We start from the raw sequence: 16,065 nt of genomic DNA on the forward strand, positions 1-16,065 counted from the left end.
TTAGAAAAAGATCACTGTGACTGCTGTGTGAAGTGTGTGTGTCAAGGGGTTTCTGGAGTGGATACACTGAGAGCAATCAGTAATCCCCTATATGGAGTAGGGGAGAGTGTATTTGTTTATCTTTTCATTCCTTTGTTCATTCATTAACTTATCCTCCAAATGATACACATAAGGAACCAAATCAGATACATTACTTTGATATTGCATTTCTTTGCTGTTTAGTGCTCTGATTTATTGTCATAAGTCATTTTTCATATTCATTTGCCCATCTAACTATTCATTTACCAATCTGTCTTTCAGTCCAGCCATCTATTTAAAATTTATTGAGCATGTAGTATATTCTAGGCACTGTTATAGATAAGGAAGGTACAAAAATGAGTAAAATATCAGCCCTACTGTATGATTTATTAATAATCTAATGCATGTGACAGGGAAACAATTTTAATATGACTGCATGAATGCTAACGGGTATATTTACATGGAGAAAGGAATGATTAACTAATATACAATGACTCATCCTACAGATTTCCTTTGCCAATAAAAAAGAAGAGGAAAATAATTCTATTTTAAATATCAAGAGTGTAAAAATATACTACAGATTGGTCATATTGTCATTTGTCTTCCATAACCCACCTGAGGGCAAGGAAGGGAGGAGGAATTGAAAAAAGTATTATTTGCATATTTTAACTGATAATTTATAATCAATTAACTATGGCTACTTTTATATACAAAATTTAATTTGTTTAAGTTTTTGAATTGGGACAATAATACAGTATTATGTGTCCTTTTAACATTTTTTTAATGTTACTAGATGGGAAGCAAATATACTGAACGGTGAAGTTCAAGAATTCATGGTTAACACTAGAGAAGTGTCATTAAAACAATTAACAGGCTTCTGGTTGACCAAGATGGTGGCATAAAAGTTCCAGGGAGTTGTTCCTCCACAAAGTCTTTGAACAAATAGCAAAAACTGGCAGCACCATCTTCCTCAAAACTCCTGAAAACAGTAAAATGGCTGTAGTAACAGGGCAAGTGCCAAATCAAGAATACACAGCTTTAAAAATGGTAGGTGAGGCTGGTGGCACCTTTGCTGGCCCCTCCCTGACCCTGCCTGGAGCCAGCCTGTGCTTGCATTGTGGGTTCCTGGCCCTGTTTCAGAGGGAACAGTAATTCCTTTGTGCGGATTGGGGTGCCTGTGTGATGATACCAATCTACTGGGTGCCATCCTGAAAGAATGAGCCAGGAAACTGACTTTCTCTTGCAGAACTTGTCCTGCAGGCAAAGGCAACTTGCCTCAGCAAAAGCTGGGTGGGTAAGCAAGCACAAGCCCAGGACAAAACTCAGTCTAGGAAAGATGGACAGGACCCTGCTCTTCACTTTCACCTTGGTCAGGCTAGGAAAGGAGGAGAGGACCCTGCACTTCACTGTTACCTAGGGCTGATCTTCTTGACAGGAGGGCTAACTCTAAGGGACAGCATCAGCCAAGGAAGAGACATTTGCAAAGATTATGAAAGGTGATTTTTGCCTTCATTTGTTTGTTTACGTTAGCTCCTAGCACTCAAGGAAATCACTCTCATATCACTGGCTGGATACAAACTTATGGAACAGAGAACTCAGTTACTAAATCCCAGACTTAATACTTTAAAATATACAGTGCGCAACAAGATTACAGGACAAACAAAGAAATACAGACTGACGGCCCATTAAGGGAAAAAGATGAAAATCTAGAAAGCACCAAAGAAGCCGGCCAGACTTTGGACATAATAGACAAAAATTTTTTATAGTGATCCTCACTATGCCCAAGGAGATAAAGGAAAACATGGAGAAAGAGCTACAGGGTAGCTTATGAGAATGATGAATGGAAAATATGAGAATCTCAATAAAGAGACAGAAATTTTAAAAAGGAACCAAACAGAAATATTGGAGTTGAAGACCATGATAACTGAAGTGAAAAATTCCCTAGAATGTTAACAGCAGATAGGAGCTGGCAGAAAAATTAGTGACTTTGAAGACAAGACAATTGAAATGATTCAGGCTAAGAAGCAGAAAGAGAAAAAGAATGAAATAAAGTGAACAGAGCCTAAGATACCAAGGGCACTATCAAGTGTACCAATATACATATTATGGGAATACTAGAAGGATAAAAGAGAAAGGGGCAGAAAGAATATTCAAAGAAATAATGACAGAGAACTTCCCAAATTTAATGAAATACATGAACACATACATTCAAGAAGCTGAACAAACCCCAAACAGGATAAATTCAGAAAAAGCTATGCCCAGATGTATTATAATCAAACTACTGAATGCCAGGGACAAGGAGTGTTCTGGAAGCTTCAAGAGAAAAGCAATTGGTTATGCACATGGGAGTCCCAATAAGTTTAAATGCTTTCCATAGAGGAAAGAAGGCAGTGGGATGAAATATTTAAAATGCTGAAAGAAAATTACTGCTAACCAATTTTATATCTGGTGAGAATATCTTTCAAAAATGAAGGAGAAATTAGGATATTCACAGATAAACAAAACTGAGGGAGTTCATCACTATTAAACCTGACCTACAAGCAATAATAAACGGAGTTCTTCCTACTGAGAAGAAAGGATACTAGACAATGGCTTGATGAACGGTAAAGAAATAAAGACCTCTGGTTAAGGTAACCATATGGGTAATTATAAATGCCAGTAATATTATATTGTATTTTATGCTATGCAACTTCACTCTGTATTTCTCACAGGTACTAAAAAGCAAATACATAAAAAGTCAGGTCACATCTAGGGTTTTGGACATATAATGTATAAAGATATAATTTGTACCAAGTACAGGCATACCTCACTTATTGTGCTTAATGATATTAATATTTTTTACAAATTCAAGGTTTGTGGCAACCCTGTGTCAACAAATCTATCAGTACCATTTTTCCAACAGCATTTTCTTACTTCTTGTCTCTGTGTCACATTTTAATTAAAGTATGTGCATTATTTTTTTAGACTTAATGCTAATGCATTAAATATAGTGTAAACATAATGCTAATGCATTATGTATAGTGTAAACATAATTTTTATATGTGCTGGGAAGCCAAAAATTTTGTGTAATTTGCTTTATTGTGATATTCACTCTGTTATGATGCTCTGGAACTAAACCTACAATATTTCTGAGGTATGCCTTTACAAATGAAAGGTGGGGGATAGAGGAGTATAGAAATAGTGTATGTGTATGCTATTGAAGTTAAGATGGTATCAAATCAAATATGACTGTTATAGATTTAAGAGATTAAATTTTAGCCACATTATAACCAAAAAGAAAATATCTGAAAAATACATACAGAAAGAAATAGAAGGGACTCAATGGTACACTATAAAAAATCAAATAAATATAAAAGTAGGCATTAATGGAAGAACTGAGGGACAAAATAGTTATAAGACTCACAAAGACCAATTAGCAAATGGCAAAAGAAAGTCCTGCATCATCAGTAATTACTTTAAAGGTAAATGGATTTTTTCCCAAAGATTTATTTTTATTCATTTCTTTCCCCTCCCCCATTGTCTGCTCTCTATCCATTTGCTGTGTGTTCATCTGTGTCTGCTGGCACCCTTAGTGGGACTGGGAAACTGTGTCTCTTTTTTTGTTGCGTCATCTTGCTGCGTCAGCTCTCCGTGTGTGTGGCAAACTCCTGGGCAGGCTGCATTTTTTTTCATGCGGGGCAACTCTCCTTGCAGGGTGCACTCCTTGTGCGTGGGGCACCCCCATGTGGCTGCGTGGCACAGCACTCCTTGAGCATGGCAGCACGGCACGTGGGCCAGCTCACCACGTGGGTCAGGAAGCCCTGGGTCTTGAACCCTGGACCCTCCCATGGTAGGCAGATGCTCTACCAGTTGAGCCATGTCCGCTTCCCAAAGGTAAATGGATTAAACAAACCATCAAGAGTAGAGATTGGCGGAATAGATTAAAAACATGAATCAACTATATGCTGTTTAAGAGATATCTTAAATTCAAAGACACTAGTAGGCTGAAAGTAAAAGGATGAAAAAAATATAATACCATGCAAATAGTAATCAAAGAGAGCTGGGTAGCTATATGAATACTAGATAAAATAGACTCTAAGTAAAAAACTCTTATGAGGGACAAAGAAGCTCTTTATATACTGATAAAGAGTTCAATTCAACAAGAAGACATAGCAATTATAAATACATAAACCTAGCAGCAGAGCCCAAAATATACAAATCAAATATTGCTAGATGTGAACGGAGAAATAGATGTCACTATATTAATAGCTGGAGACTTCAATATACAATATCTAATAATGGAAAGAACATTTAGAACAAAGATTAAGATGAACACAGAAGACTTGAATGGTACTATAAAACAAACAGACCTAACAGACATATATAGAATACTTCACTCAACAGTGGCAGAATATACATTCTTTTCTATTGCACATGGATCATTATCCAGGCAGACCAGATGTCGGGTCACAAAACAAGATTCAATAAATTAAAAAATACTGAAAACATACAATATATCTTCTCTGACCATAATGGAATGCAGCTAGAAATCAACTACAGAGGGAGAGCTAGAAAATCTAGAACTATGTGGAAATTAAACAACATACTCTTGAAAATCAATCTTTTTATTTTTTATTTTTTTAATTTTTTTTATTGACTTTGTAATAATATTACATTAAAAATATATATGTGAGGTCCCATTCAACCCCACCCCCCCACCCCCCCTCTCCCCCCCCCAACAACACTCGTTCCCATCATCATGACACATCCATTGGATTTGGTAAGTACATCTTTGGGCACCTCTGCACCTCATAGACAATGGTTCACATCATGGCCCATACTCTCCTCCATTCCATCCAGTGGGCCCTGTGAGGATTTACAATGTCCGGTGATTACCTCTGAAGCACCATCCAGGGCAGCTCCATGTCCCAAAGACGCCTCCACCTCTCATCTCTTCCTGCCTTTCCCCATACCCATCGTCCACCATGTCCACTTTTCCCAATCCAATGCCACCTCTTCTATGTGGACATTGGATTGGTTGTGTCCATTGCACCTCTATGTCAAGAGGAGGCTCAGATTCCACATGGATGCTGGATGCAATCCTCCCAGAAAATCAATCTTGAGTCCAATGGAAACAAAAACACAACATACTAAAACTTATGGGATGTAGCAAAGGCAATGTTGGGAGGAACATTTATAGCTCTAGGTGCTGAAAGATCTCAAATCAGAGACCTAATCTCACAACTGGAGGATCTAGAATAGGAAGAGCAAACTAAATCCAAAGTGAGTAGAAAGAAGGAAATAAAGAATAAAGCAGAGATAAATGAGGTAGAGAATTTTAAAAAGTAGAGAATCAACAAATGCAGAAGTTATTTCTTTGATAAGATAAATAAAATCAATGGACCTTGAACTAGACTAACCAAGAAGAAAAAGAGAGAACAACAATAACCAACAACAGAAATTAACGGGGGGCATTACTACCAACCCCACAGAAATATAAGGATTGTACTATAAACAATTGTATGCCAAAAAATTAGAGAATCAAGGTGGAATAGACAAATTCCTAGAAACACACAAACTAGCTACATGATTTAAGAAGGAATAGACGATCTCAACAGACCCATAACAAGTAAAGAGATCTAATCAGTAACCAACACTTCCTAAATCATTCTATGAGGCCAATGTCACCCTAATAACAAAGCCAGATAAAGATAGCACTAGAAAAGAAAATTACAAACCAACATCCCTTATGATTATAGATGCAAAAATCTTCAACAAAATACTAGAAAACTGAATCCAAGAGCACATTAAAAGAATTATACACCATGATAAATGGGATTTATCCCAGCTATGGAAGGGTGATTGAACATAAGAAAATCAATGAATGTAATAAACCGCATTACCAGAACAAAGGGAAAATACCCAACATGATCACCTCAAGTGACAAAGAAAAGGCATTTGACAAAATCAGCACCACTTCCTGATAAAAGCACTCAGAAAACAAGGAACAGAAGGAAATTTCCTCAACAAGATAAAGGGAATATATGAAAAACCCACTGTTAATATCATACTCAATGGAGAAAGACCGAAAGCTTTCCTTCTATGATCAGGAACAAGGCAAGGATGCCCACTATCACCGCTGCTATTCAGCACTTTACTGGAAGTTCTTATCAGAGCAATTAAGCAAGAAAAAAAAATAAAAGCATCCAAATTGGAAAGAAAGAAGTAAATCTTTCACTATTTGTAGATGACATCCAATATATAGGAAACCCTGAAAAATCCACAACAAAGCTACTAGAGCTGATAAATTCAGCAAAGTGGCAAGATACAAGATCAACATGCAAAAATCAGTAGTATTTCTGTACATTAGTAATGAAAATTATGATGGGGAAATCAAGAAAAAAAATTCCATTTATCATAGCAACTAAAAGAATTAAATATCTAGGAATAAATATAAGTAAGGATGAAAAGGACTTAAACACAGAAGACTATAAAACATTGCTAAAAGAAATCAAAGACCTAAATAAATGCAAGGACATTCTGTGTGCATGGATTGGAAGAGTGAATATTGTTAAGATGTCAATTCTATCCATATATAGATTCAATGCAATCCCAATAAAAAGCTAACAGCTTTTTTTTTTTTACAAAAATGGAAAATCCAGTCATCAAATATACATGGATGGGTAAGCAGCCCTGAAGAGCTAAAAATATCTTGAAATTGGAAAACGGCATTGGAATATTCAAGCTTTCCAATTTTGATACTTATTTCAAAACTCCAATAATCAAAACAGCATGGTAGTTGCAAAAGGACAGACATATAAACCACCTGACTCAACCTGAGCATTCAGAAACAGATCCTCACATATGGCCAACTGACTTTTGACATGGGTGCCAAGTCCACTCGATGGCGAAAGAATGGCCTCTTCAACAAATGGGGCTAGGAAAACTGGAAATACATATGCAAAAGAATGAAGATGGATCCCTATCACACACCATATTAAAAAATTAACTCAAAATGGATCAAAGGCCTAAATATAAGAAGTAAAACCATGAAACACGGAAGAAAACATGGAGAAGCATCTTCAGGACCTTTTGTGAGGTGGTGTTTTCTTAGACTTCTCACCAAAAGTGCAAGCAAAAAAAAAAGGAAAGAAAAAATAGACATAGTTTTCATCATGAATGTAAAAAGACAACCTTTACAATGAGAGAAAATATTTGGAAAACCACATATCCGATAGGAGTTTAATATTGATAATATATAAAGAAATCATACAACTTAACAACAAGCCAATTAAAAAATGGGCAAAAACATGAATAGGCATTTCTCCAAAGATGATGTACAAATGACCAAAAGCACTTGAAAGGATGCTCAAAATCATTAGCCATTGGGCAAATGCAAATCAAACCCACCATGAGATACCATTACACAATAACAAGAATGGCTATTATTTAAAAAAACAGAAAATAAGTTTGGGAGAGAATGTGGAAAATATGAACACTTATTCATTGTTGGTGGGAATGTAAAATGCTGCAGCTGCTATGGATAACAGTTTGCTGGTTCCTCAGAAAGTTAAATATAGAATTACCATATGACCTGATAATTCTGCTTCTAGCTATATGACCAGATTTTAAAAGCAAGGACTCAAACAGATAATTGCATACTGATGTTCATTGTTCATAGTAGCATTATGCACAATAGACAAAAGATGGATGCAATCTAAGTGTCCATCAACAGATGAATGGATAAACAACATGTGGTATATATATATGATGGACTATTATTCAGCTGTAAAAAGGAATGAAGTCCTGATGCATGCAAAAACACGAATTAACTCTGAAAACATCATTTTGAGTGAAATAAGCCAGGCACAAAGGACAAACAGCATATGATCTTACAGGTTGCCACAGATGAACTGGGTTGTGGATAGGGAACGGTGAATTAAATCTTAAAAATTGGGACAGAGTTTCTATTATGATGATAGAAATGTTTTGTTAACTGATGGTGGTGATAGTAGCACAGTATTGTGAATGTAATTGACACCACTGAACTGTGTACTTGAACATGGTTACAGGAGGAAATTTCTGGTTGTATATATGTTATTAGAATAAGAATTAAAAAAAACAAACTATAGGCCTGTACAATAAAAACAGTGAACCCTAATGTAAAATATGGGCTATTGTTAATAGTATATTTATAATAATATTGTTTCATCAATTTTAAAAAGGTACCACACTAATGCAAAGTTTTAATAACAGGAAAACTGAGAATGTGAGAAGGGGTATAAGGAAACTGTATTTCAGCATGATTTTCTGTAAGCTGACAACTTCTCTAATAAAAAAATAAATAAATTTAAGAAATATAAAACTAGGTAAACATGACGAAATGAATTTCTGGAACAGAAAAATGATGATAGCTAAAAATTAAGGAAATCTGAATGAAGTATTAAGTTTAGTGAATAATAAATGTTATCAGTAATGTTCATTAATTGTGACAATTATACCATAATAAGGTAAGATAGTCACAATAGGGTAAATTGGGTATGGGATATATGGGAAATTTATTCTTACTATCTTTGCAACTTTTCTGTAAATATAAAAGTCTTCTAATATATAAATAAATTAAATGAGGCAAGGAAAAAAAACTAGACCAGAATATGTGGATATATAATCAAGATCCCCTAGCTCACTCTTGCCTGCTTTGGGCGCATATAGCATTTAATCTACTCCAAGTAATGTCTTAATCCCTTGTATTATTTTAAATCCCTAAAAAGTGGAGATGAAAGACCATGACTTGTTTGGGATTTATGCTATAGACTGCTTGTCAATTCTAGAAGTTATAATTTCAAACATAATTTTGTAAACTCGGTAAATGTAACAGCTATTTTTAAAAAATATAATAATAGCTAAGAGTTACCAATAATTTAACTTTGTGCCAGGCAAAGTGACAAATTCTTTGCATACATAACCTCATTTAATTTTCACAACACCATTCTATAGGTAATATAATTATATGACCATTTTATGGAATAGGAAACCTAATTTCAGGTAGATTAAGTAATTTTCCTAAGGCCACACAGATGGTAAATGGCAGGATTCAAACTTATAAATGTTATGTGATTTCAAAGCTGCATGCTTTAAACTAGTCAGTCACTTGTACATAAATTTAATATGACCTAAAGTCATCTTCACTTTAGTTTTCTCTGTTATTATTAATTATCATTACATGCTTTCATTATACACACAATCATTAAGTGCAAACCCTGGAGGAAAAGCAAGTCAAGATAAATCTGTACATCCCTTAAGGAATTAATCCAGGGATAAGTATAATGAAATTTCACAATCCAATAGCTAAGTAGTACTAAACAAATAGTAGAAGATATACCTGATACTTTGATAGATGAACATGAATGTTCCTCAAAATTTGGGAGAAATATCCTCTTTCTTTTGTAAGGCAGTATGGTGGTTAAGAGTGAATTTGGAAGTGAACATGCCTGGTTACAAAACCTAGAGTCCTGCCCTTTTTAGCTGTACGATTTTAGGAAAGTCATGTGCCTCAGTCTCTATAACTCTAAAATAGGAATAAAAGCAATACCTACCTCATAGGGGGTTTTTGTGAGGATTAAATGCCCCTATTGCTTAGGTGCTGGCATATGCATTAGCTAGGATTGATATTAATGTTCAAAACTATTTATTTTCTAGATATATTTATGAGGTTTGATTTTTCTCCTCTAAACTCAGCATACAGTGCCTTTCTCTCATTTAGCTTTGTTTACCCTGTTTATTTATTTATTGTTCTCTGGGTGTGTGTGTGTGTGTTTTCTGATGCTCTTTATCCTTTTCTAAAGTCTCACTCTACTTCCTTTTAGGTATTTTCACTCAATTTAAGAGACTCAGTTACTCTTCTTGCCAAAGGATAATTGACAGTCTGAAAAGAAAAAAAAGTTGGAAGAAGAAATAAAGCTAGAGGGCTATATGAGCATATTAACTTTCTGGGCATATCTCCTTAGCTCTTTCCTTGCATCATATCATGCTATAGAACTATTCTTTGTCTCTTCCACATCCAGATAACAGAGCTGATACCCACGGAGAAAGCAAGGTGCCTCTCTTCCATTTTTAAATCTTCAATGTTAAACATCAGGAGGTTTAAGGAAGATCATGGTCCATGATAAATGGGTTTAGAACAGCAGTTTGGCCTTCCTCTGTTTAAGTAACTATTGAGATTCGTGGTTTCCTGGATATACATCATAATCACCCAGCATGCTTTTTAAAAATATAAACCAATCCCTGCCCTCCATCTCTCTCTATCTTACCTCTATCTCCTGTGATAAGATTTTTAAGTCTGCAGCAAGGCCTTGGAATATGTATTTTAATAGCATTGGGAATCACTGTCCCATATTATTTATACAGGTATTCAGGATATTTGGACTTCGTAATTTAAAAGTATGGCTCTCCTTTTTCATTGAAAACAAGATCTAATTTCATTTTAGAGCTTCCTTTTCTAAGTTCTGATGAAGAGAAACCAGGAGAAAGTTTAAAAAAAAAAACAAAACTAAATAAAAAACAACAGTAGTCAGTCTTAGCTTGTTAGACTGACAAAACCACAGGGTTTTCCAGATTGAAGAAATATTAAAGATATAGTCATAGGTCTTCATGTTGCAGCTACAGAAGCAAGTCTTTCTAATTGATGGGAGATTCAGATGAGAATACTGAGATTAAAAAGACATTGTGATTTCCCAAAGCATTGCAGCTAATTAGTAGAAAAAAAAATTAGGACCAATTCCCATCCTTTATGATTCTGAACATATTTCATGGCTTCTCTATTTCCTTAATAATCACCCAAATGGATTGGATCTGTATGTCACTTTAGGGCATTTAAACTAACCAAACCAAGTTTTTTTTTTTTTTTTTTTTTTTAATAACATGGGGATAGTAACTATATGCTGCATCCATCTTATCAAATATTGTTAGAACCACATTTTGAGAATTAAATGGAATCTTACCTTTAAGAGGCACCTTGACATCAAGGCCATAGAATAAAGGCAAGAGAGAAGAACAAGAATAGAAACAGAAACTGCAGAGAAAAAGAAGAAAGTTATGTAAATCTGAATTTCTGTAGCTCTGTTCAGGTAAGTACAAAACCTTAGGTTTTCCACATCGCTCAAGACTGACCACTTTGCACCAACATACCAGGTACCTTTTTTATTTACAAAACAAACAAACATATTTTCATCTATCTACTGGCAAATCAATGCAATGAATAATGAGTGCTCAGCTAACATTGCTTTGTACATTTTGGAATTGTAAGGAGGTCTTACAGGTAATTGGTCTAAGATCTTAATTTTACAGGCGAGAAAAATAAGCCCAGAGCCATAAATTAATAATCGAACTTCACATAATTTCATGGCACAAAGAGGGCTAAAGCTTAGATTTGCTTAGTCTTACTCTATTGTGTATCTCTGTCTCTATCTTCCACATGTGGGAGGGTATTTAAAAAAAACCAAAACATGATCAGAGCATCATCATCTTGTTAATGGGCCAGGTTTTAGGAGTAAGCTAAAGTAAGGAGAATATTAAGATATAGGTTAAACATGTGACTAATTGGATCCAAAGTGGAAAACTAAAGAGAGGGAAAGGGGACACTATCAGTAATTATACGGAGGCATCAGGTATAAACTGGGTCTGTCCTGGGCAGGTGAGGATGTATCGACATTGTACAGTATGAAATATTCTTCTATGTCAACAGAAGGTAAGGGTATGATATCCTTCCAGCTGGTATGCTTCTGAGATGATCTTCTCCTCATCTGGCTTGTAGAAGTTAAATGGAGTAAGAATTGTCAAATTTGTTTCTCTTCAACAAAGCCTTCATTAGAGAAGCAGTTAAGTGGGTAGAAAAATAAATGCTTGTGTAGTCTTGGAATATATAACCAACTATATACTAATTATAAAAGGTAACAGGTCAAGTCAGTTTTTAAAAAAAATATTGATTTCCTAGGTGGTCAGTAAGTTTTTTGCTTTACCACACTTTACAAATATTTTGATGGACATGACTTCTTTGAATGAGGGTCATATGGTATTCTCATATTGGGCACATTACTTGCATATTTCCTTTAATTCCAATGTGTATAGGGTTCTTGCTTCATTAGGTCTAAAATATGTGAACAAATTATAAATATGGTGCTAAAAAACATCGATGGTAGACTATTCCATTATTCTGAAAAGAGGAGACTGTTCTTTTTCCATTCCTGGAAGACAGAGAGTGATATGATGTCACTGCAGCAGGAGAGGCCAGAGATGGCTTCCCACTATTTTTATAAAGGCAGATACAAGGTACAAGAGCATGAGGCACAAGGAGATGCCCATTACCAAGTCTGTAATGGGATTCTTAGTCCATGCAGTGTGGTGGGAAGACCGTGGCACCTAGAGTCAGGTACCCTGGCCTCTGGTCTTGATTTTGCCAAAGATTGGTTGCATGATGATCTCGGGAAAATTGCTAAATCTCACTGAGCCACTGCTTTAATATCTGTACAAAAGGGGATCATAATATGTGCTATGGCTAACTCATAGAATAATTATGAGAATCAAATGATATGATGAAAATGGAAATGGTTTGGACATAGTAAAGTATACATATTTGAAACAATTTTGCTGTTTCTGTTGCTATCACCTGGTTTGTACTAAATCAATACATGGAAATAAGCAACAGAGAAGGAGTATCATACACATTCTGAGTTGTTCTTCAAGTACCCCAAGGGTAAGATTGAAGGGTATCCCTGATATAAATGATCTTCAACCATTTTACTAGGCTTATGCGCAGACAGAACTGAGGTCAAGTGACTAGAAGAAGCATTATAAGCCTCGTCTCTCATTCAAAAACCAACCAGATTGTTTCTGAAGTGGCTTTACTTACTACCACATGTGGAAAATGCTGCTTCGATAGTTAAAGAATCCTTGTATTCTCTTAAGTACATCACATCAATGTCATAAAGTTTTAAGAAGTTTAGACCTGTTAAATGTTTTAAGAAAAGAACTGTGGAAAAGATCATATTGAATTCTGACAGTGAAAATAATCTTAAGCCCACCCCTCCCAAAATTTCCATGGAATTTATTTAATGAATTTGGAGAATGGCTAGGGTGGTGACATTCATATGCATTAAAAAATACCTTTTAAGAGCATTCTTTTCTTTAATCTTAGTTAAAGGGGGACACACAGTATCATAAAGTTTCTGGAACTCAAATACCTAACCATGATTTCCTCCTTGAGCCACCCCCAGGACTGCTTAAGAATAAGCAGTGAAAATGGCTGGAGCCAAGAGCTGGTCATTCAAAATGTGGAAAATGGAGGGATTTGGTATGTCCTTCGACAATTAGGGAAGCTGTGGGAGCAATCCTTGCCTTCTATGGGTCTTCCTACCAAATCCTGGGGAATTACATGACGTTCTTGATTTACTGTATTGTATGTTTACTTATTCAATCTGGCAGAACTGAAAACAGACTTCTAAAGTTAGAGAAATTCATATTTAATATTTTGCAAAGGAAGTGTACTTCATGGTTGGAAATTTTTAAATTGTACTTTTTAATTTAATTGGCTTATACTTTCTTGGTATAATTTTTCACATAAATGACCTCAAATGTTCCTTATGATAGGAAGTGAGGGCAAGTGTTATTATCTCTATTATACTGATGAGGTTTAGATACAAGGGATGAAGTAAGTCACATACCCAAGTTCAAATGAGTACATGAAGATATATCATAGAGAATATGATCTGACTACTGGACTCTACCAATTTCCTCTGCTCTCACACAGATGGGTAATTATAGAAGCAAACCGGGATGAATCAAATTCTAACCATTATCTCAGAAATGGCAAATGGTTTGCTCTTTTCTTCTTGGATGGCTACAAAAGACAACAAAACAGCTGCTCCTCTGTTCAGCCCCGGGATTCAGGCAGCTCCATCCAGTCAACCATACTGGAACTCTGGAGGAAACCTCTTTGCCATTCCTGTTTGTATCTCAGCAGGGTGCTCCTGGCAGGATAATTCTTTGTTGTGCAAGACTGTCTAGCTCTTTGTAGGATCCTTATCCCAGCCTAAGCCCTGCCCCTTCTACCATCACACATACACATTTCCAAATGCCTTCTTTAAGAACCACCTATGTTATATATATATATTTAAAAAAGCGTTGGTGCCTCTGAAGGAGTTATTCTTTCATACCACTGGGGAAGTGACAGGAGTGTATAATTATTAAGTGTCAACCTAAGTTTCTGAACTTGTTGTTGAAGTGAAACTGCAGCCCAAGGAAAAAAAGGGCTTTTTATGAATAATAATGTGAAAGATGTTTTTTAAATGGCACTAAAAAAGATATAGAAAAGAAAGAGCAATGAAAAGTAACAAAAATTTTAAGAAACTTTTGGAAAGAAAATAAAGATAAGGAAGGGGAAACTGGGGAGAGAAAACACACAAAAGGATAAGAATCAACACAAATAAGTATAAAAGTAAAAGCTAGGTTATAGGTAGCAGAATCTTTGCTGAAATCCAGGTGCCTGACTGACCGTGAAGGCTATGTCGACTTAAACTACACCTGCCTGTGCAAGAGTCATAAAAACTGAGAAGAAAGAAAACAGTGGGCAAAATAGATGTAATTTTCTGATTAAACAGGTAAAAATTTAGATAGATATTGAACTGAACCATACCTTTTCTTCTAAGTCCTTTATCTGTCTTTTCTGGATGTCTGTTTTATCTTCTAAGTCTCGAATTCTCTGAAGAAAGGAAAAACAGGAGCATTAATGGGCATGACACTGTACACCACATCATTCACCAAATGAAACACAATACTTTGTGTAAAAGCATTAATATTAGTACTATCAGCTGGAATCATCACATATATGTTTTTCCTTACCTAGAAGGTAGTTGCATATTTCAAAAATTGCCCATAATTGTGGTGGAAAATTATTGTCACTGATTACATTTTTTGAAAATTTTTGCCTCCTCTTTTTACTTGGTCTATCCCTGTACACCCCTTCCCTGTTGTCATTGGGCTTGGCCATGAGACTTTTTTTTGGCCAATGGAATGTGAGTTGCAGTGGATGTGGGCATGCCGAATCCTAAAAGGGAGAGCAGGATGTCTCAATGTAGTCTCATATGATCCAGTACTGATGAGCAAAAAACAAATTTTGATTGTAGTAAACCACTTGTATTGAGATTTCTGGTTGTCTGTTACCAGAGTAAAAATGGCTAAAACTGCTTCATACAAATGTAAACAACTCCATCCTTTTTTTGCTAACTTTCTTTTCATTCTTATTTCAACCCTGCTTCAGGGTAGGATTTCCTCACTAAACAGGATGGGCCAATTCCAATACAACAAAGCAAAGGTTACACTTCACCCAGAAAATCCAGGGAGAGAGCTGATAAAGTAGGAAGTTAGGAAAAATAAAATATACTGAAGATAAAAAAAGGTTCTAGAATTGTCTTTGATCTTACCTGTTAACTATAGACAGCAAAATTCTACTACTTTAAATGGCACAGAATTGAAATCAATATTACAAGTAAAGTTGTCATCAAATTTCTATCTGGCAATCTAAAGGCTTTTTATGATTACATACATAGTTATACAGTGTACACTTGTGATTTAATAACTCTGTTGAGAATAAGTAGAAAATATAGAGAAGGAAAAAAAAACCCTGGAAGCCGAATGGATTATTTTTTGTAATGCAATATGGGGTAAAAAAACTGAAACCAAAATAAAGGATACCAGAACTTGGGAATCATATCCCACACTTTCTAAAGCAGTAGTTTTCAACCAGGGTGATTTTGCCCCCCAGAGGACATTTGGTAATGTGTGGAATTTTTTTTAGTTTGTTTATTTGTTTCTTTCTTTATTTTAGCATGTACAATTCAGGGGTTTTTCGGATATTTGCAAAGTTGTGCAACCATCACCACCATTTAATTGTCTATATACTTTTGATTATCACTATCGGGGTAGAGGAGAATGCCACTGTCATCTAGTGGGTAGAGGCCATGAGAGTGGGTGAAGAATCTGCAGTGGTGTACATGATGGACTGAAGAGAGGAGA

The 16,065-nt window shown here is 35.4% G+C and overlaps 1 protein-coding gene across 10 annotated transcripts in view; it reads right to left on the minus strand.

The window, feature by feature from the left end:
* The window catches only part of JAKMIP2 (janus kinase and microtubule interacting protein 2), a 197,527-nt gene that overhangs the window by 10,957 nt on the left and 170,505 nt on the right, over positions 1–16,065 (minus strand). For 7 of the 10 annotated variants that reach the window (XM_004447107.4, XM_004447106.3, XM_071210545.1 and 4 more), the window contains 2 exons: positions 14,687–14,752; positions 10,998–11,068 (listed from right to left, as the gene is read on the minus strand). In XM_004447107.4, the coding sequence (XP_004447164.1) occupies positions 11,018–11,068; positions 14,687–14,752 (117 nt within the window). In that variant the 3' untranslated portion in view covers positions 10,998–11,017. The remainder of the gene's footprint in view (positions 1–10,997; positions 11,069–14,686; positions 14,753–16,065) is intronic. The other 3 variants (XM_012523292.4, XM_071210551.1, XM_058280514.2) reach the window with 1 other exon arrangement.

This window comes from Dasypus novemcinctus, chromosome 2 (genome assembly GCF_030445035.2).
Source record: "Dasypus novemcinctus isolate mDasNov1 chromosome 2, mDasNov1.1.hap2, whole genome shotgun sequence".
Classification (NCBI taxonomy): Eukaryota; Metazoa; Chordata; class Mammalia; order Cingulata; family Dasypodidae; genus Dasypus; species Dasypus novemcinctus.